The following is a 24,855-nucleotide window of genomic DNA, read 5'->3' on the forward strand; positions in this document are numbered from 1 at the left end:
ACACCCAGACTTGTACACACGGCTGTGCCTTAGATCTACATTTGTATGATGATTCAGAGCAATGGTAGGGGTCTGCAGTTTGTTACCTATATAGTATAAACAAAAATAATACAATTGTAGTATCAGAGTGCAACACAAAAAAATACAAATTCTTTAAAGAGGTTTCTGAGCCCACTGTACAACTATGAACTCCACAATCAAAAGTGCAGTGTATGTGTGTGTATTCAGTTTACTATCTGTCACACTTTCATCTGGGTGATCGACTTCGCTCTTTTCCGGGTTGAGTCCCTTTGGCGTTTCCGGCAGGAGCTCCCCTTGGTCCCGGGGCTCGGGTTACTGGACCTTTAGGGTTTTGTGCAGCCAATGACACCTCATTTTGTAAATCCACCTCTTTGTCACCCCTTTCTCCTTTCTTCTTTTTGGATGGCTTACTTGGCTTCTCAACTACAACCTCTGGAAACAGAAAAAAAAAAAACATAATAGGTGTGAGAACTTCAACTGCTGAGTACAGAAAACGACTCAAAGACCTTCATTGAAGATGGGCGAGAACAGCCTTCAAATTGGCTTATATGAATTGTTAATAACCAAAATTGTTTACCTGGTGGTTCTTCCTCCTCCTCTTCTGGAGGCGCTAAAGATCTATTAGGGAGTAGTGCCTCTAAGTCTTTCATCACTTGGTTTGTACTGTCTTTGTTGTTTCTTCTATTCTTTTCTTCATCTCTCGCCTAAACATGACACAGAATTGTTTTCATGAGTGCCAATAAAATGGAGTAAATGGAGAAAGTTCTCAATAAAAGTAACATGCTGACCATTTGCATTTTCCTTTTCAGGTCAAAGTTTGCTTGTTGGTATCCTTTTGAGGTTGTATTTAGATAGTAAAGTGCAAGACTGCAAAAAATGAGCAAAGGAAACTCAACAGTGTGCATAAAATGTCTTTACATTGTGTTAAACAACGACCACAAAACTGGACTCACATCATCAGAAGCACCGCAGGCATAATTAGTCCCGGGTTGGTGGCGTAAGTGAAAATATTTCCTATAAATGCAGGTAAATCATTTTCTATGGACTCCATTACGACGTTATACATCTTCTCCTGGCCACTGACAGAAAAATAAATCATTTTAAGACATTGTTATTGCATTTATACAACGTCGTTGTATAAAGTTGGAAGAATTATGTTTTACTTGCATTTGTTACCACTCCACTCCCAATTATTCAGACAAAGATTATTATTGTAATTGTAACTCAGTTTGATGGGATAAGACATTTTATGGATAAAAGGTCGAGCTATGCTCTAAAACCGTGTGACATGGGAGGAGGGGCATCATCTAAGGATAGAACTGGGACTTGCTCATGGTCCTTATGTACAGTATGGTTGCACGCCGAATGTTATCAAATGTGTACATCTTTTTATGTCACATCCTGTGCCCATGTCTAAAAAGGAAGTGAAATAAATAGCTAGGAGATCATTATTATTCCTATGATCTGGTGAAATTGGTCCCAGTGCAATTCAATCGTATTACGTTATATTTTTACCACTGACCTAAACGGCCCACAGTCAAACGATGGAGAAAGTGTCATGATTGTGTAGACAACAGGCAGCAGACTGAGGAAGAGCACCAGCAGGAGCAGTCCCATGTAGAAGTTGTTGGAACGAGAGGCCTTGAAGACTCGCTCATGGGGCACGTTGCAGGACATCACGGCCCAGCACTGATAGTACATGGAAGTCAGGAGACGGAGAACGTTCAGACCCACGAGACCTGGGGCATAAAAGGCTCCCATCCTGAAGGAGACGAGATGAGGGGACTCACTTTCACTCTTTTATAACTACTATGAAAAACAAAGCCATTGGTAGATGTTTTTCACTGTTGCTGTTATTGATAAGGCTAATGCAGGGACATATGGACAGCATTTTCTCTCATTCACTTAAGACAATTTCAGGTCATTAACTTATCAAACACATCCAAAGGAGATAGATTGGACAAGAATAACTAATGTGTTGCTCTCTCCTGTCCAACAAAAAAAATACATTTTAAAATTCTATATAAGCTTGATGAGTCTTATAACAACTCACATGTACATGAATGCTGAGGACAATCTGTGAATTCGGTAAATATAATAATATAAGACAAAATTTAACGAATTAACTATGTGTTGAAATATCTTCTTGGTTTCTGGAAGTCCAGTGCGTACTTTGCCCAAACCGCAGTTTCTCAAGCACTTCAAGGCATAGGTATTTCTCTGCTATCTATATTTTGTGAAAGTAGCTCACAAAATATAGCCGATACCTGTGCTTGGAGATTCAGGGGATAATACACAATAACACAAAGTAGATAGTAATTCAAGCTTAAAAAGTAATTACCAAATCATCCCTTGATTGAAGATAAGTCCCAGTACATTTCCACTGATGTCAAACTCTCCATAAGATGGCTGGAAAAAACATTAGCATATTGATTTATTACTTTGCATGTACTCTCTTTGTTATTCTCTGTCTCTGTAATTAACTGCTCAGGCAATGATCCAGTTTCACTCAATGCTTGGCATCTACTGTCTTGCCAGATGTCACTGCATAGTATCGGGTTGACTTGGATCCAAGTAAAGAGCGGCATACTACTCCCAGTTCAGTAATTACTTGAGGTTGAGATAAAGGTTGTGCAATGATGATACAAAACAAACATGAAAACTACAATTATTGATATCATTATAGTCAGATAAGAGAGCACACAATGGTGTATGCAATTATGTGTATGGCATTTACAGTTTAGTTATTTGAAGATTTGCTTCAACCTAACATTTTTTAAAATGCTTACAAATCCAGCCTCCAGGTCCCAGCACCAGCAGTAGTTGAGAAAGCGCACAATAACGGCTCTTGCAAAATCCCCAATAAGAATAGTCAAGTAGCTCACTTGCATGTCAGACACGATCAGCTTCACAAATTCCTTAACAACACAAGACAAGAGCAGAGTTTATTTATTCATTATAGTATTTTCATTATAATATTCACAGAAATCTTCAAGCTAAACCATTCCATTTGGTGAGTCCCAGTCTGGTACACAGCACAATGAGCACTTACTATTCCCACACCGGTCTCCCAACATGGCCCTCGGATTTCATCAGCTGGATGCACGTTTGGTGGAGGAACATCTGTTGTGTTGTAGAAGCTGCTGTAGTTTGCGTAGTACTCATTCAAGGCCAATATTGTGGCGTTCCGGATTTGTTTTTCTTCTTCCAACTAAAGACATAAAGTACAGGCAGTCATTCACCTACTAACTCAAGTCACAGATAGGTAAATTAGACTAATGTGAAAAGACGTGTTCAGTAATTCAATTCAAGGTGATACTAATCTATATTATAGGCCGACACAAGACTTTTACTACAGAGAACCGACACATAAATTGCATATTGTCCTAATTAATGCACTTCCTTTGAGACAAACAGCATAAATAAATCATATTTCAAGTGACTCATCTGTAATACCTTGTCAGTGACTTCGTCAAACAGGGCAAAGAGAAAAGTGTAGAGATTTCCCAGGAACAGGGCAAAGATGCGTCCAAGCTGCCATTTCAGAGCAATACGGGGATGGTAATCTTCCAATTCAGCAATGGTTTCAAACAGAGGGGGGCACGCCAATCCCAGAAGAGACATCACAAACTCAACCTAAAAAAGGGAAATATTTAAATATCTACATCCAAAAACAGCCATAACAACACAGCAGCACACACTGTATATGCTACATTATGATCAGCAGTAATTTATGCACTTTCACATATTTAACACCAAACACAGCGGCCTCAAAGCTACATTGACATATTGAGTGTGTTTACATGGAGCAACCTGGTTATTAGTCATATACTGGTTATGACAATATTCTGGATATGATGTTTACATGTGTCTGAGAAACCAGGGCACTCATATCCCTGTTTACATGAGCAACTACAGTATCCTGGCTATTTAGGCTCCAGAGATCCAGAGCTAATGGAAAACATGGTAAGGAGCTAAATTCTTTAGCAACGTTGCTAATGCATAGCTTTTTCTGACATTTCTCTAGCACAGAGACTATTGAAGGAAGCACTTCTTTCCAAGCTTCAGCGACGGACGTAAGAATTGAAACAAAATGAAAAAATAAATGAATAAAATTGGTAAAGCAGTGCTGATTTCCACCAGAGATACAACGGAGCAAAAAAAGTTTTTAGTTTTATTTTAGGAAACTTTAATATTTTGTTGAAGATATAAAGATTGAAAGCCCAGGTACCAGATAAAATGGCTGTTGGAACGTTTTTGCTCCTGCTGTATCTGTTTCAAAAGTTTGCATAGAATATCCCAGTGAGAATATCCTGGCTTCTAATAACCTGGATATTGGCTTATTCAGGAAACTGAAACCAGGATTTTGTGTTTACATGAACCAGACAAAACCAGGAAACTGAAAATCCCCATTAAAAACCTGGATACTCGAATGCATGTACACACACTCAATAATGTCTTTACCACAGCAGAGTTTGTGAAATCATCCTGCAGCACAACGTTATCCAGAAGCTCTCTTTCCAAGTAGCTCCCATGATGCTTTCGACATACATTTCTACTCTCTCTTTGTGCACTTAATGTTATGAACATATCAAGTACAATTTATGAACCTGTACGGTAAGTAAAACACAGTATTTAGATTTTTTTTTTTTTTTTAAATCCTTCCTTGGCTTCTAACTGTCCAGGGTGCACTTCGCCTTAGGCACTAAAACCTACTTAAGTATCCTAAACACATAGCTCAAAGCTCAAAGTACATCTCTGCAGTTGTTATTTTTTTTTTAAAAGTAGTTCCCAGGTGAAAAAGGTTGGAGACTAGGTAGCATAAGCATTGGGCAACATGGGTACAGCCTTTGCCCCTGATGTTTAGTACTTGCCTCATTCTTTTCAAACCAGGAGAGATCGTTGGAGTCACTCTCAGAAAAATTTTGAGACCGTTTCACCACAGTATAGATGAGGAATCCACTTCCACCAAGACTGCACAGGATGAAAAAGTTCGCCAAAACGCGGAGAAACCGACGTAGATGGATGTTCTCATCTTTTTGGTTCTCCTGCTCATCTACAATGGATTCCTGCAGTGGGAACATGATGTGGTACATTAGCAGTGAATTTTATTGGTAACACTTTATAATAAATGCAGGCTATTTGTAAAGCACCGATAAATCCTGTATTTTATTAATCATTTTTATAGAGTTCGGGAAATTCCACAGTTACCATGGAGATCGGCCATCTTTGCAGCTGTTCCATTGACTAACATTAACTAAAAAACAGTATAAAAAGTGGAGAAAAAGCCGTGGAACATCTCCGTTAGCTGCTGAGTTACTGCTGGTAAATACATCTAACTCACTGTGGTGTCCAAGTGTTTTAATGTGAACAATGACACCAGTATTTTAACTTTCAAAATCTCCATTTGTTTAGAATTGCTACTAATCCCATAATGCTTAGCGACATGACATCACATTCCCGAACTCTATACCAGTGTTTTTCAACCACTGTGCCGTGGCACACTAGTGTGCCGTGAGATATTGTCTGGTGTGCCTTGGGAAACTATCCAATTTCACCTAGTTGGTTTTTTGAAAACAAATGCATTATTATCCACAAATGATGTACCGTTTCAAGTGTGTGTGCTGTCTAGTGATCGGCAGAGTAACCATATAATACTCTTCCATATCAGGTAGTTAACAACTAGCTTTAGGTAAAACTGATTAAAAAGTGAAATAACTCCTGCCCAGGACTTACTAACTAAAACTAAAACAGTTTCAGTTCGCAGGACCAAAGTATAAGCGGGATGCACCAATGTTCATTATTAGAAATAACTGGACTCTGCATTGTCCAGTTATTTCTGATAATGGATTCGTGCATTATCCCTTACATAATGTATGCATTTGTCAATTATTTAGAGGCACAAAAATAGTTATCCTGAACTCCATAATGCAGGTTTTTACTAAATGAATGGAATATAAAAAATGTAAATATACTACTTACCTTGAAGCTTGTCGTAATGGAGGCAAACTTATTGTCCGCTGTTTCAGGGTTTCCAATCAGATAATCCCAACTTGTGAACATTTTCCAACTAAACGTGAACTGTCCATCCTCTGACCCCTCACCGCCTTCATTTGCATTTCGAGCCATCCTGCACAAAGAAGAGAGGGCAAAATTTATGGACTGGAGATACAGTAGCAATGTTGTTTGTTATTACATGCGGCGCTCACGTTCTGACGACCACCATCAAGCTGTATCCAAATATGCTCACACCCACCAGCAGATAGGACAGCGGCAGTCTGAACTTTAGCACACCTATCATCTTTTCATTATTATAGAAGCCGTAGAAAAGGAATGAGTATTTGCAGTATCCCTGTTAAACGCAGAATAATATCGAATCATCATATTTTTACTTAGAAATACAAGTATACCATGACTGAAGAAATTAATGAAGAAAAACTCACACTAAATTCAAAGAGAACAGAGAAGTCCATGGCTGTTGGCTGTTCTTCTCTAGGTACTGTCTTCCTAGCGATGGAGCCATAAGGAAGACCCATCAGAATCTATAAAAAAAAAAGAGATTATTAATACTCATAACAATTGTAACTATTTACATATTTAAACACTTTTATATTGCATAAGTATATGTACTCTTAAAACATTGTACCTCCGGCAGGACCACCAGCCCAAACATAAATCCAAAGAGAATAAGATTGAGGCCATACATCCAACGCAGAAAAAGAAAGTAGGAAGCCACCGAAGATCCAAAGTGACCTACAGCAAAGACTATTAATTAAATGAAGTCCTAAAAAGAACAACAACATCTGCACATTAGGATTAGTTTATAGACACAAACTTTCAACTTCTTTAATCTTCCTCTCCCAAGGAATACAGGCAGTTTTGAAGTTCTCAAAGTCACGTTTAAATTTGATCAGTTTCTGTAAACGCAGGGGGAAAACTATCATTATGTAAAGAAAAATACTCTATATAGTGTGTTCTGAAGTGAATTACCTTGGTCATCATGACTTTGTAAGCATACCACCTCCGGCCTTTTCCTTTTCCAAGTGCTCCTTCAAACTTTTCCACAAACTCCTGGGCCTCCCTATTTTAGTGATACACAAGACAATTATTGAAAGTGTTGATAAAACACCAACCCCACCAATACCACTTGCTGATTGTCAAGCCATCCAATAAATGATTAAGCATTAACATGTTGAAATGTCAGCTTTTTGGTATGATTTACTGATTGATGATGGTTGACACCAAAGGGCTGGGCAAGGAGCAGGTCAATCCGCCACAACAGCATGCATTAAACAGTGTCAAGCTCATGAAAAAGTTAGCATAGCAAGCATCTCATGTTGCCTGTCGTAAAGCTTGCTTACCGAACTGTACTTAGAGGAACATGCTAGACATACACTGACCTACAGGGCTCTCGAGCCTCAGCTTCATCAGCTGTGTTTCATATGGAGTGAGAAATGAATATAAGCAATATAGAAAGGTATCAAAGTTAAAATGAAATGCTTTAATAACACAAGCTCACATCACATGTACAAGACATAGGTGATGGTATAATGTACACAGGTGAAAATGTGAAGAATGTGAAAGCCAAAGATAGTAAATGAATGAAACCCAACAATATAAAATATTCATGTGCTGTATTTACTTGAGATGTACAAGTCTCCTCTTCATGCGCCATGGTTTGGTCCTTAATGTAGCAATAAGTTTCTTTTTTTCCTCCACTTCCTCCTTCAAAGCTTCCATCTCTCCTTCTGACATAGATTCTTCATCAGAGTCAGAATCAGACGAAGAACTAATGTGGACAGAGTAAGAACCAAATCTAAGCTTTTCATTGGATTCATTAAAACTTATGAGGATTTAATACTCCACATCTACAAGAATGTTTTAAGCTTGTTTAAATATGTTTTGTGAACAAAGGGACTCAATATTTGTGTGTAACATTATTATAAAATTAATTAGCTCAACTGGTCGGCATTAAGTTGATCGTGGCCCACAGCCTGTTTACTAATTTGGCAAGAATAAACTTTGATTCAAGGAAATTCAGACCATCATGTGTCGTGTTACAAATGCTACACAGCTGAATTTATTTAAGTCAATAGCAACTAAAGGTCTGTGTTGTGTTCACAGTAATCTCAAAGGAAAAATGGCCTCAAGTGGACCTTGTTTAATAAAACATGAAGATCGTAAAGTACATTTCTCATGTAACTTTCAGTGGGTTCTACATTGCAGGATTACTAATGTATAACGTGGATGGTGCGAGCCCATAGTTCAGGATATGTAAACATGTCATGCTTAATGTTCTGATCATAAAAGTAAACATCTCTATTTCTGAGGTAATGTTTGGATACATGTGCATGGATTCAAATGTAAACAGTCTGTGGATGTGGCATGTATTCAGGTGAGTTGTAGCTTAAATGACAAAAGGGTATGGCTGTCTGAATACTGTATATGTGAGTTACATGGAGCGTGCAGGTGGGGAGAGCTCTCAGAGAATACTGCACCTGCCCTTCTTTTTCTTGTCTTTTCCTTTATCTTTGCCTTTGCCTTTTCCGTTGCCTTTGCCCTTCTTGTCCTTGGTCTGCTCCTCTTTGGTCTTTTTGTTTTTATCCCCTCTGCCACCATTTTTACCCTTTTTCTTTTTGTCCTCTTCGCTCTCTTCTTCACTCTCGTCTTTGGCTTTTTTCTTTCTTGCTTTGGAGCCTTTGCCTTTTACACTTTTATTGTCTTCATCAGAATCCTCTTCATCACTGTCTCGCTTTTTCTTTTTACGCCCTCGTTTCCTCGGTGACTCCTCCTCGTCTTCCTCCTCCTCCTCATCACTATTTTTTTTGGCTTTGCGTTGAGGTTTGCCCCTTCTGTTCTTACTTTTCCTTCTGGCCTCCTCTACAAGACATATTCATGTTCAGAATGTGTGCAAAATTTCAGGACTTTATTGATCTTACAATGGAGAAATTTTTCATTTCATTTATTCATTTGAGCAGAAAATAGTTCAAACATCTTTTACTCATAAACTTTCTGCATACACTCATGCAAGCAACAAATGCATGAGTCTATGCTTGTATAATAATATTCATTCAGAAATTCACTTGTTACATCAGCTCTCAAGAAACACTCAGGGGGTGTAAATTGACAAACATCTATCCAAGATTACAGTAACAGAAACCATTAAAATGTATCGAGTTGCTTGTGTTGCTCTGCCTAGCAACCACATCACTTTTCAGGTATGAAATGCTCTTTGATCAGTAAAATCGATTTGCTACTATTATATACACTCATATTTAAAGATAAATCTGCAGTTTCTTCTGAAGTAAAGTGATAGTGGACTTTTTTGTCATATGTTGTACTTATTGATATTATTATATCTAAATGATAATTGTATGTTTATTCCGAAAAGGTCTAAACTATCAGCCTGATCTTCTATCTTCCACTACAAAGACAGACTGCCTCTCGACCTCAGCCACTCTAAAGGGCTCATTGTCCCGTCACGGCTGACTCTAAATTAACAGATCAGCATTCTGTCTTTGAAGATTTTTGCATATTGGCTTCTAAAGTTTGTCCCTTGGCCAAGTTAAATTAATTGTCTACATGATGACGTCCTTGTATCATTTTTATCAAAAGTTTCTTACCTTCACTTTCATCATCAGACACAGCATCAACGTCCATTCCAACTAAAGAAACAAACAATTTAAGAGGATTTAAACAAAGTAGAAAGTGTTCCAACAGTAAAAAAAAGAAAAAAAAAAGAAAATAGTTCTTACCATCCTCAACCTTTACTGTATTACTTTTCCTTTTTGGCGGCATCTTGCTGCTGTTTAGGCTGAATTGAAATTACTCCTTAAGAGTAAACTGGAGCCTCTTCTCCATCATGGATGCTTCTAGAAAGTCTGAGAGGCACGTATATAACACAGTGACACTGACCCGCGGAGGGACAGGTGTGTCCCTGCTCAGGTGTTTTAGTCAGCTCCTTGGTGACCGCGACAGACGCGCTCCACGAGATGGTAATCAGTGGCTCGGGGGGGAAAGGAAACTCATACAATGAGGCTGTCATTCGAAATGCTACTCTATCTAGGAATCCTATACAAAGGGACACCAAAAACTTTGACATTTGACAAAAGTGCAGTGGGTAATGGGTACAGTAGATAACAATTAGACAGGTGATCTCTTAGATACTGTATCTGAGAAAGGAAAGAAAATTAAAATGATCCACGGCCTAATGTTGATTTTAAAACTCAGTACTGCAATGAAAGCACTGGAAAATGTGATGTCTTAATGAAGACTGTGTGTGAACTATATTTAGGGTTTAAAAAATGCATAACTAATACGTATTCATCTATAGTAGGGCACATGTGATAAGAAACAAAACTTTGTAATGGGTTATTGGGAAAAAGGAAATGGTGGAAGGAAGGGGTTGAATAGGAAAAGCTGTAAGTTTAAACTGAAACAGAAGTTTGTTTGTTTGTTTGTTTACATATTATCTTACTGTAACCACAATGACAAAAGTCAAATGGCAGGTGTGAGCTGTTAAATAATACATGGAAACTGGAGATGCACCAATACAACAAAGATGAGGGCCCAAAGCATCCAATTATTATAGAAAACAAAATGTTTTACCATCAAAAGCTTCCAGGTTACATGCTGGACATGTTTATAGAGCAAATGCACTAGTTCTGTCTCACAAAAAACAATAGTGACTAAAAAAGGCTTAGTGGCGACCTTAGAGTTAGATGTTTTTATTTTTTCAATGACTAGTGAACCCTTAATAACCACACTCGATTTACTAAAGCAAATATGTGGTAATAATTGGTAAAAATGGTCTCCTAACCCAAATCAAACCCTAACTCAGACATGCCAATATGAAAACTCCATATCTTTTATCTCATCTCAGTAAGATCTTAAAAAATGTAATAAATTAAGTTGATAGTTTGGATAAGAGTAGCCAAATCAAAGCTCATAGATGAATACTATCTTTGCTTCATTCATTAGTGTGGTGAATACGAGAGGCTTGAGCAGTACAGCGGACATTGAGATATCCGGCAAGTGTAATCCATCATGGCTCAGTTTTCTACCACTATGTAGGAGCAGACTGGGTCAGAGCCAAAAGGCAGCATTAGTCGCAGGGTGATTCAGCGGGCATCAGGGGCTGGGATTACCAGGGACACCGATCTGGGAAGTGCATTTATAGGGTCTACAAAATTGCCAAAGCATCGATTAAATAATGTGATTGACTTCCTGGCAAATGATAAAAGAATATCACATAAGCGTTTTCTCCATCCTCACATCTCAAATAACTGCAGAATGAATACTTAATGCTTACTAGTCATGAATTGATAATGCGCATGAATATAACTGGATCCAAGACCACTGTAATTTAATGTGAGTGGCCCCAGAATTGTCTTGCTGTGATTTACATTAAAAAAAACAACTCAAACATATTCATTTCATAATTTCACCATTTATGAATAGAACTGTAGGCCTGGGCCCGATTGTTTGATTGACACTCAAACTGCACTTTTGTTTGGACATTGAATATTGATCAGTGGTTATAAAATGATATAAAGATAACAAAAAAAACAATGACTCTTCAAATCCAATGCAATAAAACCTACAGTTTGCAAGGGGGAAAAAACTGTTGTTAGTGAAAAGTGATTCTTGCCAGAGATGAATGACTGATCTCTTTAGGCCTCCTCAAGGGCTAGGTTAAATGGTCTCTGTGTCTAATAAATAGTTTACTACATTGGCCCAGTTACAGGAACAACAAGGTCTCAGTCACTGCTTGGGTAAATGTTTGGGTTACTACTTTATACGTTTTACTACTACTACGGTGTGAATTCATAACAAAAATCACACTTGATAATCAGGGCTTGACATTCATTTCTCATATGTCACTTGGCCATTCTTTTCAGAAATTACGAGCAAATTGGTATTAGCCATAAAGAAGTGTGTTCTTATGATCTTCAATATAATAAAATGTAAAGCTTTGGTTTTGACTTTGAGGATCCGTCAAATATGAATCAAATGTCGGCCGTTTCTCAATACTCAAGAACACAAGTACGTTCTCGTGTGCTCGGCAAGTATGTACTTGCTGAGCACACGAGAAGTATGGACTTGGGGAGAACGGGAGAACACATAACAGTTAAACGTATTGGAACAGTGCTCGTGTACTCGGGGCTTTCAACCAGCTGAGCTGTCACTTTCACCGGCGTGCGTTTAACTCCTCGGGAGAACGGCAAGAGGAGAAAAAACATATTTTGCGGTATATGCATATGTAGTATATATATATATATGTAGTATATATATATATACTACATATATATGTAGTATATATATATATATACTACATAGGCTATATATATATGTAGTATATATATATATGAACATGTTAATTTTGTATTTTCTACTATATTTTTAGAGACTTCAAACAATCAAGTGAAGCTATTTCTAATAGAAGCACAAACCTTACGATAGCCTCATTATTACAAACTAAATGTGTAGTTTGGTTCTGGGCTTTGTCCTCCCGCTGATGCTGGTGCCCTCTCAGCCTGTGGAAGCTTAAGCCATGGCAGGACATCGACAATATCACCATCACAATTAAGTCTGTGCAATATTAACACTGCAATATTCACATGGGCACAACAAGGAAGAATTAAAAAAGAAAAAAAAGGTGATGCCATTTGTTTCATGAAGTAATGTAAATGTAATCTCAATTTCAGAGCAAACTCAGAGTAAACTGTTCACACTGACGTTAATGGAACAAAACCCTTTGTAATGATGGTAAACAAAGATATTACTCCAACATTGTTCATACAATAATTAACTGAACAACATTCAGTCACATTTCAAGGTTTAATGAAACCGCATTTGATCAAAAATACATTTTATTGATCCATAGAAGATAATACAGTTATTGCAGAGGAACAGGCGTAAATGTGTCAGTTCTGCTCATGTTATTTGTATTCAGAAACATCTGCAGATTCAGACGGCCTGTCTGAAGTCTCAGATATACGTATGAGGAGCTGGTCTCCAGGTCCTGCTGAGCACCTTGAGCTGGAGCCAGACTCCAATGCAGCAAGGCACAATGAAAGAATCAAATCACTTTGTGGCTCACATCCCTTTCACACCTTTTTTATTCAAGTAAATTGTAATAATTCACTTTATAGTCAATTATAAAAGAGGTGAATGAAAATGAAATGTGAAATAGGAACCAGCCTGTGCCAGGTGGATTTCAATTCTGGATGATCATATGATCAGATGCTACTTTCAGTCACTACAATGTGATTGTAATCTGTGTAAGCGTGCGGAGCAGTGGAGTGGACAGACGTCCAGTGGAATCTGGTGGTTACAACCACAGGTCAGAGCTGCTGGTGCATCCACAAAGCAGGAGACAACATTCTGCTACAGAGAGAAGAGAACAAAAGAAGTATGAGAAACAACAAACATCATGTCCCTGTAAAAGAGCAGAGTGTAATGTAGAGCTGCATTTATGTTTCCTACATTAAACACATCAGTTTATGACAAACCTGTCCATTGCTGAACACCCAACTCTTCACAATGAGAAGATCCTCAATTCTCCATCCAGACACTTTCCTCACACCGTCCGCCCGGCAGCAGCAAGTGGCCCCTGCAATAACATCAACATTAGACACAAATCAAAAAGTGTTCTGTGACACAGACCAATAAACGCTTCTAAGTTCAATGGGCACGTTGTTGATGGAGCAGCTTCCTGCCTACGGCACAGTTTCTATTTAAAATATATAAAGAATAAATATTAATTGTAGTAATGAACCAAGTACTTTCAGCACGACGCCTCACGTAACTGGAACCTTTTAACCTACACCTGAACAGAGCACATTTTCTCCAGTTTGGCTATACCCAAATCGAAAACTTTCTTGAAAAAAGCATGAAAACGCAACAAAAAGTTATCAAATAAAGTCACAAAAGAGTCAATCACAACAAGGTGATAAGTGCAGGAAAAAAGGGTAGGTCTCAGCTTTTCAATGAGGCGTTACTCTGGCCTATAGGCTGTGGGCCCGAGTCCAGAAGCTTTTAGATTTGGGTAAAACTGAACTGCAAAAAGTGCGCTTGTTAAGGTGGTAAGAGGTTAAAAACACATGAATAGAATGTTCATCTAATGTTATGTTAATAAGAACCTCCCAGAAACGTTTTAACGTTACATTTTGATCATATAAAGTTCCTTGAACCTGAAAACATTTATCTACAGTTTAAGTTCACAAGGCAACACTCATTTGTGAACAGTGCTCGGGCTTTGGCCTTACCTTTCTCTCCTATAATTCATGGAGGACCACAGAGAGAGGACGGTAGTCACGCTGCAGCAGAATCAGGAGATGACAGGACAGTTCTGCAGCTGAAGACCGGCCGTAATTCCTTGAAAATGGTCCTTATATTTGAACACATCTCCATCACTGCTCTGTGAAAAGGAAACAATAAGCAAACAGTATAATACAGGCTGTCATTAATAAAAGGCATCTTCAGTTTTCTATTGTACATTAGCATGTAGCATTTCTCCCTGATTTCAACAAAACAATCTTTATCGTGACCATTATAATAATCTACTCTCAAATGCTAGATTTTGTTTTGAAAGCCTACGAAAAGTGTAAATCAGCCTTGTGGCTATAATCTGACATGTTTACTTTTGTTTCAATGCAGATGCTGTGCATTGTCCCCATCTAATTATTAATTTAAAACAACCACATTACCTTTAAGTGTTGAAGTTTCTTCGTTTTTATTTAATTACAGTGATAATCTATTCATTAAACGTTTCCAAAAACATACAAAACACACAAGAGAGATAAGATATAATGAAAAAAATTGGTCGAGTTTTTACTAATTTTGAGTACCTTACTTCATATATTAGCCAACATATTACCAGCAATATTAATACGTAGTCAACAACAGTCACAAACAAACTATTCGTCCCAAGTTTTCATGAGTTTAACTACAATAGGGCCGGAGAAAACCAGCGGAGCTTCGTGGAACTTTTAGCGGAGTTTGAGTTCACTCCGCTCGGACATAACTCACAGCGCGGGCCGCTGAATTCCCCAAAGACGCTAGATCGTACATTCACTTCATATATTAACTAAACTATTACCATTAACATAAATACGCAGTCAACAACAGTCACAAAACAAACATTTCGTCTCAAGTTTTCACGAGTTTAACTACAATAAGGCTGGAGAAAACCAGCGGAGCTTCGTGGAACTTGTAGCCGTATTTGAGCTCACTCCGCTCGGCTACAGCTCAGAGCGCGAGCCGCTGATTTCCCCAAAGACGCTAGATCGGATTTTTACAAGGATTCAACCGGTAAACTGACCAGCGGGTTTACCTTACAAGTAAACATTTCTCGCCTCAAATCGCCTTAAAAGTGAATTTTAGTCGAGAGCAACAATAAAAAAGCAACATTAAACTTACCGCATCCACCTTGGCCGCTGAGTTTAATGGCGGCGCTGCTGTTCTGCTGCTGCAGCCGCAAAGCCTTCTGGGATATGCCGGTCTCCGAGAACGCAGCGAGTCTGCTCTGATGCAGACTCGGTAAAGGGGGCGGGGCGAGAACAACATCCGGGGATTTGACCGTTCTCGGTCTGATGCGAACTTTGAATTGGAACAGTACTCGGGCCGGCCCTGATGACGTTTCACGAGTACACGAGCACACAAGCACGGACAAGAACGCATATTGAGAAACGGCCGTCGTGTACTGTACATCATTCTCAAATCTCGCGATATCTTGGGAAGCAAAGTTAGCATAACGGACTGAACTTTTTGTGACCATCCTAATTGAATTGACTCCTACACTGAAGTCATTGACGGTAAGGTGCTTTTAAAAACCGACTCCCACTTCACAGTTCTCTTATTGATCATTGTCTTTGTGCATTTGGTGCTCGGTGCATCCTCGGCTCAGTTTGTCGAGGGGCCCCGGGCAGGTACCCAGGTGACCCGCCGTGTTGACCCTGGTGGTGATGGGGCCTGGAGTTTGAGCCTCTCGCGGGTTGTTGTTGAACCTCTCGTCCATATTTACCATGGTACTGTCTTTGCCTCTGGTCATCCTCCCAATTTATGTCTAAAAAGTAAAACAAAAAATAACAGCTGAGTTGGCACGTGGCTCGCACTTCGTTTTAATTACGTGAGGTAGCAACCCACCTTCACGCTCAAGACTTGAAGACTTGTTTTGTTGTTGCTTTGCAGCTTGTGACGCCTCTTTTCTTGCCTCCTCCAGTTCCATCGCTGCCTTTAATGCTGCTCGTTTGTTCTTTTTCTTATTCTCCTCGTTTTGCTATAAGAAAATAGGTTTTAAGAGAGCTCAGTTGTTGAAGCTAAAGACACTCTGCTGCCCTCTGCTGGGTATATGATTACCTTACAACAGCCATTCCAAAAGTATTGGACATTGGACCCATTATCTATCCGAATAGATCAATAAAATCAATTTTGTTCAATATACTTGTTTTATGGACAAGCTTTGGGGACCCCCAGCAGTGCCTCTGAGCCCCCCCTCCACCCCCACCACCTTACAACATCTGCCATCCAGTACAGACCTTCAATGACGCAGTTAATCTATATTTATTTCAATCTGTCATGAGATGGATAAGGTACATTTTATTTACCGTTTGCAGTTTCTTCTTTAGTTCCGCATTAGCTTCTTTGTAACTTTTTGATGTGGACTGCAAATAATAAATGGCCAGGCTATGAAAGGAAATAAAAGGTCAAAAGTAGCGTCACTTTTGCAAAACAGTTTACATGATGATATAGAGATTTTTTGCTTTGGTTCTCAAGCTGATAATCCAATCAGAAAGCACAATGAGCCCGATGCTTTGGGCTGTCAGATCCAATCGTGGGAACACACACTTACACCATGAGTAATATGAAAGGCAGCACTAGTCCAGGATTGGAAGCATAGCTGAAGACTCTTCCAAACCAGGGCGGGAAGTCTGACTCTAGTGTTTCTTGAATCACATCAAACATTCGATTTTTCCCGCTGTCAACACAATCATGTATAGTTAGAGCGAAGTCGAGGCCCAAAGTTCTTCGTGTGCTGGGGGACATCTTTACCTGAACGGTCCGCAGTCAAATGAAGGCGGGATGCTGACAATAGTGTATATGGCTGGCAGAGTGGAGAGGAAGAGGATGACAAGGAGCATGGCCATGTAAAAGTTGTTGGAGCCAGATGCCTTAAAAACTCTTTCTTGTGGCACGTTACAGCACATCACGGCCCAGCACTGCAGATACATGGACACGTGGAGGCGCAGGACATTAAGGGCAGGCAAGCAGGGGGCATAAAACGCACCCATCCTGAGGTAAAAACACAGTTACAGTAACCATTTGGTGATTATTTTCGCATATTAAATTCATTGTAAAATAGAGAGATTAATAGCTGTCTCTTGAGGTGAGAGGTGAAATGTCCTTAATTAAATTAGCTGACCAGAACCTTTTTCTACAATTGAAAACTCCTGTGTTTTGTACCATATCATTCCTTGGTTGAAGATGAGGCCCAGGACATTGCCACTAACATCAAACTCGGAGTATGAAGGCTTTTGTGAGGGACAGAGAATAAAATGCGATATTATCCATGTTCATTTAAAACTCGTAATATGCTGGTTTATCTCTATATGCTTTTTTATTTACATATTATGACTCACAAATCCTGCCTCCAGGTCCCAGCACCAGCAGTAGTTCAGAAACCGAACAAGAACAGCTCTCAAAAAATCACCAATCAGCAGTGTGATGTAGGTTGTCATGGTATCAGAGATAATTAGCCGTACAAACTCCTGGGAAGATTAAAGCATGATACTCATTTTATTGTTTAGGTCAAAACAGGTGTTAAGCAAATGTAATTGCTATTTATAAGATTAATTATTATGATGCCTAAAACATCATCATAATAATAAAGGGAATGTGTTGCATAATGTAGGAGCCCACACACTGACCTGGCCCACCATAGTCTCCCAGCAGGGCCCTCGGGGAACATCAGCGGGGTGCACAGTGATTGGTGGTGCTGTACTGTTTTCTGATAAGGTGCCATTATAAAGACTGGCTTCCCACATAGTGATATTATACTTCACTATTTTTTCTTCGTCTCTCTGCAACACATTTGCAGTTGTTAGTTACAGTGAAACACAATTGCACAGCAATGTGCACACCCCCCATTCTCACTTTGACGTTAATTTCATCCATCAGGGCGATGATGAAGGTGTACAGGTTGCCTAAAAAGAGGGCGAATATGCGTCCCAGCTGCCACTGCAGTGCCACACGGGGGTGGTAATTCTCCAGGGTGCTGATGACGTCAAACAGCATGGGGCAAAACATCCCAAGTAACGACATGACCATATTCACCTGAAAGACACCCAGACCCAGAGGACTGACATGTGGGAGGATATAAAGAGCTGATTCATGCCTGTCCCAGCAGAAGACCACTAATGACACTGATACAGCAGCAGCCTGTGGGGTGCCTGATGAGTCACTGGTGACTCAATTCTGCATCTGTAATAAAAGGAAAATAAAACACCCACCTCGTCCTCTCTGTGTCAGGAAAGAGCTGACATTATTTTTATTAGTCCAAAAATAATCATGGTTGTGAATCTTACATTAAAAACAGTTCCTTTTTTAATTATTACCTCATTTCTCTCCCACCAGGAGTGATTCTCCAGCCCTTCGAGAGTAAACTTCTGAGAGCGACGCACTACAAAGTAAATGAGATAACCACTTCCTGCTAGGCAGCAGAGGACCAGGAAATTGGCCAGGACCCTCAAAAATCGAGTCAGGTGGATATTATCATCCTTTTGACTTTCTTGTTCTTCTAGGATTGCTTCCTAGATGACAATGACAATGATTAACATAATACAACAACTTGTCAACCAAAGTTTATCTACCTTGAAGCTGGTGGTAATGGAGGCAAACTTATTGTCTGCGGTTTCAGGATTTCCGATCAGATAATCCCAACTGGTGAACATTTTCCAACTGAAATTAAAGCTGTTGTCATCTCCAATTCCACCTTCATTTGCATTACGAGCCATTCTAAAAGCAATTAACTGTTGAAACTTCTGTGTGCATAAAAAGATAATAATGTGGCGTTCTCTTACGTCCTAATGACCACCATGTAGCTATAGGCAACAGTGCCCACACCAACCAGAAAGTACGACAGAGGCAAGCGGTACTTGAGCCAACCAATGGCACGTTGGTTGTTATAAAAACCATAAAACAGGACTGAATACTGTGCATAACCCTGTGGGAGCAAGTAATTGTAAATGACATATGTTAAAAGCAACATTTTTAGAAGTCTACTGACGCCAAAGTCCCATAAAATGGAAAAGTCCATGGCACTGCCCTCTTCAGGTCTTGGGACTGTCTTCCTTGGAATACTGCCATAGGGACGCCCCATCAGTGCCTGTGTGTTGTAGAAACAGTCACTTCCTACACATCCTTTGACAGGCGTGGAGGATTAGTGTTGATGCTGAATGAATAATTTATACCTCTGGTACCATCACGAGGCCAAACGTTAAACCAAACAAAATCATGTTGATGCCATACATCCATCTCAGAAAAATGAAGTATGACGCCACAGAGGATCCAAAGTGGCCTGTCACACAAAGCAAAGTAGTTTATGCTCTTACCAAAGTCATCTAATTATGGCAGTTGTTAGCCTACTTTCGATCTCCTTTATTTTCATTTCCCACGGGATACAGGCCGTTTTAAAATTTTCAAAGTCTCGTTGGAATTTCATCCATTTCTATATATAAAAATGCAAAACACTACAGTTAAAAGTAGAAATCAAGATAAATGTGCAGTGTTTATGATAAAGGTTAAGGTGTACTTACTTTGGTCATCATCACTTTGTACGCGTAGAACTTCCTTCCTTTGCCTTTTCCCAAAGCCCCTTCATATTTCTCTACAAACTCCTGAGACTCCCTAAAAATTTAAATGACATTAATGCAAAAATTACTTGTGCGTTTTTCATTCATTCCTCAGATTTTTCTTCTTTTTTTTTACTTTAAAGTGACAAGTTTCTGTTTCATTGGCCAAGGCTTTCCTCTCAGACCCTGAATAAGTTTTTTCCTCTCCTCCACGGCCTCTTTGAGTTTCTCCAGTTCCTCCGGTGACAGCATTTCGGGCCGCACCACATCATCGGCATTCGCCTCTTCCTCGTTTTCCTCTTCATCACTTGACTCCTGTTCGGAACTGTGAAAATCACATTATCCTAAAGGTCTACAGCGTATTATTTACAAAGTCATAATGCTGTGCTTGCTTTATATTGCAATGAATTAAATTGCATTACTTCTCTAACACCAACCCAAGACTGTCGTGTAACTCCTTCATTCCTCTTTTATACAGATACTAAAAATCGTAGCAAAAGTGTCCAGTCCTTTTCTACTTGGAGTGTCTTAATGGAATTTGGGCTAATTTTGTGTCAGTCAAAGGGTAGAAGGAAACAATATTTGTGTAGAAAGATCACACAAATCTGTGGCTAAATATTCTTTAACCTCTTAACTCCCACCTGAACCAACGGGAGTTTCTAAAAGTGTTTGAAAATAAGTGCCAAAATAGCAAGTAAACAGGGATGAAAACGCAATATAACAGTTACAAAAAAAGCGATAAAAACATGGCAAAAAGCGAGGAAAAAAAAGTTACAAAGACGCAGTAGAACAAAGATCTAAAAGATTTGGCTAAAAAAAAAGATATAAGCGCAACCATTTTTTTTACAAAAACGCAACAAAAACATGGCAGAAAAGTGACAAAAACATGACAAAAAAGCAACAAATATGTGATAAAAAAGTGTCAAAAATGGGACATAAAAGTAACATAAAAATGTGGCAAAAACATGGCAAAAATTAAACAAAAGCGCATTAAACAAAATACCACCCAAAAGTGACGGTCTTAGCTTACAAATGAGGTGTATAGGCCTATAGGCTGTGAACTCTAGTCGAGAAGCTTTTAGATTTGGGTAAAGCTGAACTGGAGATAATGGGCTCGGTTAAGGCAGGGGGTAAGAGGATAATTGTTGTGGTATTTTGGAGGACATACTGCAGTAACTTTTTCCACAAATAAATCAAAATAGACACTCAAGTAGTAGTGGTTTGTTATTATTCCATTCCAAAAAAGAATCTTTGCTCTTTCATATTAATTCATACAATACCTTGTTTCCACCTTTTTCTTCTTCTTCTTTTTGTTCTTCTTCACTTTCTCCCTTTCCTCCTTTTCTTTTTTGGCACTTTCTTTCTTCTTTTTGCCTTTAGACTTCTCTGCCTCTGTGTCTCTGTCATCTTTGTCCGACTCCTCTTGCCCCATCCTTTGGGTCTTTTCATTCTTCAGGTTTTTCTTACTCTTCGCTGCTTTGCCTCTTTTCTCCTGCGTCTCCTCTTGATCGTCGTCCCCATTATTCTCTCTTTCTTTATGATTTGTCTGTCTTTTTTTTCTCCTGTCTTGTTCCCGTTTGTGAGTTTGTTCCTGCGGCTCCTCTGCTTTGTCCCGTGTGCTGGAGGCTCGTCTCTTCCCGTTGTCTCTTCTCTTTCGCCCGTTGTTGTTCGCTCGTCTTCTCCCCCTGTTGTTTTCACGGCCGTTGTCATCCTGAGAAGTTCGGTCCTCATCAGCTTGGGATTAGAAATTAAACTTCTTGACTCATTGATGTCATTACATTAAATTACAAACAGATCTTTGTGCAATAAGTAGGGTTAGGGAAAAAATCGATTTGATTAAAAAAATCGCGTTGGTAGGTCAAATCGATTCATATTTCCAAAAAATCGATTTTTATTACAATTTTTTTTTTGCTCTCTGCCCTCTGCTAAGAGGAAGAAGGTCCTGCTGTACAAATGTGCCAAGAAGAATTTTTTTCTCAATCCAAATACAGTATAAATAATTTGGATGTTTAAACACTGCACAGTGACTTTTCAGTTAGAGAAAGGGTTTGCCTTTGCAATTTTGTTTATGTTGATGCACTTTAATTAAGTACAATAAATATATATATTTAAAGTTTATTTACAGTTCACAGTTATTTTGTTTTAAATGGGAGGGTAAAAAATCGAATCGAATCATAAATCGAGTTTCATTCATTCATTCATTCATTCATTTCGTTCATTCAATCTTTATTAAGGACACAAGTGAGAACACATGATCCATATTTATGTAAAAAAAAAAATAACTAGAAGAAGATTATTGAAATGCTGCAAATAATTGCAGCAACATAACAAAAACTTAAGCGCCAATGATTCCACATTTTTGACGCGAATCTCATTGAGCTGACAGAGTCCGTATAATGGCATTTTGAGAGTTGCTCAGTCTACACATAAATTTAAAATAACAATGATGAAGTGCAGCAGGACAAGAGCGTTCTCCACAGTCAGCAAACATCTGACTCGCTCTACAGTGTCTCGGCATCTTTAACCGCAGCCTCATAGTGTCATTATATGCAACTGTGAGCCTCTGCAAGCTGGACTTCTTAAAACTTCGCCACGGCTGTGCAGTGTACAGAGAAGAAGAAAAAGCTTTAAACAGATTAAGTTTGATATCTACAGAACGCATATAGACCTTCCTGACCAACATGTTCGATTGTCCATACAGTTTACACACCTGCCTGAGCATGTCCCAGTCATCAGTGAGGTCACTTCAGATATAATGACCCAAATACTTCATCTCATTTGTGATGTTAAGAACACTGCCACACAGGGTGAACTCAGGGAATGTTCGAGACCTGTCATCCTTGGTTCTCACAATCATTATATAGCTTTTCATATATTTAATATCACTATCAAAGCCATATTGTGAACAGATATTCAGGAGATGTTGAAGTTCTGCACTGTACGGACAGAACAAAACCAGGTCATCTGCATACATGAGGTGATTCATGACAGAGCCTCCTGTGACACATCCAGTCTTACAATTATTGAGCTGTACAGAGAATCGTCCATGTATAAATATTTAAAAATCACAGATTCTTATTTTTTCATTTTCAGCTCTAGCAATAAGTAAGTAAGTAACTAAATAGGTCAGTAAGTTTCTTATAAGCAGCAAAACACTTAAATGACGGCATATTAACATTTATTTACATTGTTTTAGTTATTTAAACCCATTTACACAAACTCCATTTTAATTGATGAGACCACAAGCTAAATCAGGATCAATTGCACAGGTTCTTTTTAATTAACGATAACACAATTTGAAGTTCGATACTGATGTCGTTATACACGATATTACTGACGGCCACTAGACGCCATTGAAACTAGCTTTAAAAAATTGAAATCTCAGTAGCCCCCTGTTTACTGAGCACTTGTTCTAAAAGCACGTAGTAACATAACCTTTATAACACATGAGTTGCTGAGTCCAGATGATAAATATTGAGCCTAAAAATATATTGTTTTTAGGCGATACATTGATATTGTCATTAACCGGCTTATTCACTTGTGGAAGGATTTCCCAAAGTATTTCACATACACAATCAGTGATATAACAAAGAAAAATAAATGATGAGGAAACCTGGGTGGACACATACGTCACTCATTGGACCAGTGCAGGAAGACATGCGATTTTATAAAACAATAGAAAATAATAATCATTGGGAAAGGGACAACTCACCTGCCGAGTCCAAAGCAATGTCAACTGTTGGAAAAGAAATAATTATTTTTAGCTGCAATTTACTTTATCGTCCCACAAGGGCCAGCTGGATTTTATGCATAATTTTTTCCCTCAAGATTTGTCTGCCATGTTGTTGTATTTTTGTGAAAAGATAAAGATAATGTTAAGTAAAACAACATTAACATTACATTCTTGCTCGTAATTTTGGAAAACTAACCTTATTGTGACCTGTTTCTCCTCAGATGACCTCTGTTCAAATCTAGCCCATTTGTTTCATGGCTATAACAATGAAGCTTTTCAGTGCCCTCAGCACACCTCATTGTCTACCTGGCAATATTGTCCCCCGGTAAAAGGTGGATCAAGGGCTGAACAAAGGGGTCCTCTGACGGATTGAACAGATATTTATGTAGTCTGTCCTTTGATGTGTGTCCTTGGTGTAACCGGAGTGGTAGCATAAGGGTCATTACGGTTATGTGCAGCGGAGGGTCGCAGAGCAGACAAATAGTGGCATGATGAACTTTGGGGGCAAAATAAGTGCTAGGGCCAAATGCCAGATCCTGAGAGGGCGCCACAGTTAGATGCTTAAAAATGCTCTTGATCAATTTAGTATGTAGTAAAAGCTCCTAGAACAGGTAAGGACAATTTGCACTAACTAAACATACTTCATCACATGTAATCCCAGGCCTAAATCAAGAAAGAACATCCAACCCAAGATGATGATGCCTTACTGTCGTTGTCAGAGGTGATGAGACTGTCCCGGGACATCTTCTCTCATGGCCCTGGCCTGTGCTGCTGATCAGTCTCTCCCGGGCGCGGTGCTCATGTGAAATGGGTGAGTCGAAAATGTCCCTCTTTTAATAATGAGTCTTGGCACAGCTGGATGCGCCCCGTCCCATCCCACACAATGGCGTGAAAACGCATGAGCGGGTGTCTGTTTGTGTGTGGATGGGCTCCCGCAGGTGGATAACTCAGATGAGAAGTTCACTTTTTCACGCCACCCATCGACCCGAAACAGGGACAATGAAAGCATGGAAACCCTAGAGCCGCGCAATTTCACTGCAGATGAATTATTCACCACAGATATGACTGCCTTTATGCAGCTGTGCGCCTTGACAGACGTTGATTGTGTGGATTTTGGATGTTTTTTCAGATTTGTTTTATACAGATACATTTACATTTACATGTAGAAAAAGAATGACATGAACAGATCCACTGGTCATGTTCATCAGTGGAGTTACTTTGGTTTTCTTCCTTTCATCTGACTCTTCT

The 24,855-nt window shown here is 39.1% G+C and overlaps 2 protein-coding genes across 2 annotated transcripts; both read right to left on the reverse strand.

Moving 5' to 3' along the window:
* Positions 1–247: 247 nt before the first annotated feature.
* Positions 248–15,735, reverse strand: tmc2b (transmembrane channel-like 2b; the record flags this gene model as incomplete). The annotated part of the gene is made up of 21 exons (XM_079569781.1): positions 248–453; positions 599–725; positions 810–888; positions 975–1,100; positions 1,544–1,783; positions 2,363–2,430; positions 2,811–2,939; positions 3,074–3,232; positions 3,478–3,657; positions 4,896–5,090; positions 6,004–6,151; positions 6,231–6,373; positions 6,465–6,563; positions 6,668–6,774; positions 6,857–6,938; positions 7,012–7,102; positions 7,664–7,810; positions 8,520–8,901; positions 9,645–9,686; positions 15,445–15,654; positions 15,729–15,735. 21 exons carry the CDS (start codon positions 15,733–15,735, stop codon positions 248–250), a joined length of 2,967 nt encoding a protein of 988 aa, XP_079425907.1.
* A 102-nt stretch (positions 15,736–15,837) lies between these two features.
* On the reverse strand, positions 15,838–24,430 carry tmc1 (transmembrane channel-like 1). The gene is made up of 19 exons (XM_079570338.1): positions 24,315–24,430; positions 23,587–23,610; positions 21,155–21,608; positions 20,011–20,199; positions 19,839–19,929; positions 19,669–19,750; positions 19,494–19,600; positions 19,104–19,408; positions 18,894–19,038; positions 18,639–18,833; positions 18,178–18,357; positions 17,952–18,104; positions 17,664–17,792; positions 17,488–17,555; positions 17,077–17,316; positions 16,877–17,002; positions 16,632–16,710; positions 16,171–16,303; positions 15,838–16,090 (listed from the first exon to the last, which is right to left on the reverse strand). Exons 1-19 carry the CDS (start codon positions 24,349–24,351, stop codon positions 15,888–15,890), a joined length of 2,940 nt encoding a protein of 979 aa, XP_079426464.1. The 5' UTR covers positions 24,352–24,430; the 3' UTR covers positions 15,838–15,887.
* Positions 24,431–24,855: the final 425 nt, after the last annotated feature.

Source organism: Gobius niger (assembly GCF_951799975.1).
Source record: "Gobius niger genome assembly, chromosome: 1".
Lineage (NCBI taxonomy): Eukaryota > Metazoa > Chordata > Actinopteri > Gobiiformes > Gobiidae > Gobius > Gobius niger.

Bases quoted from the DNA above. Each gene is read 5' to 3' on its own strand.
- tmc1 (XM_079570338.1), bottom strand. From the start codon at position 24,351: ATGTCCCGGGACAGTCTCATCACCTCTGACAACGACA. The intron at 19,751-19,838 runs GTAAGTACACCT...TTTTATATATAG, and splicing joins ACAAAGTGATGATGACCAAA to AAATGGATGAAATTCCAACG. The intron at 16,091-16,170 runs GTGGGTTGCTAC...TTTACTTTTTAG, and splicing joins TTCAAGTCTTGAGCGTGAAG to ACATAAATTGGGAGGATGAC.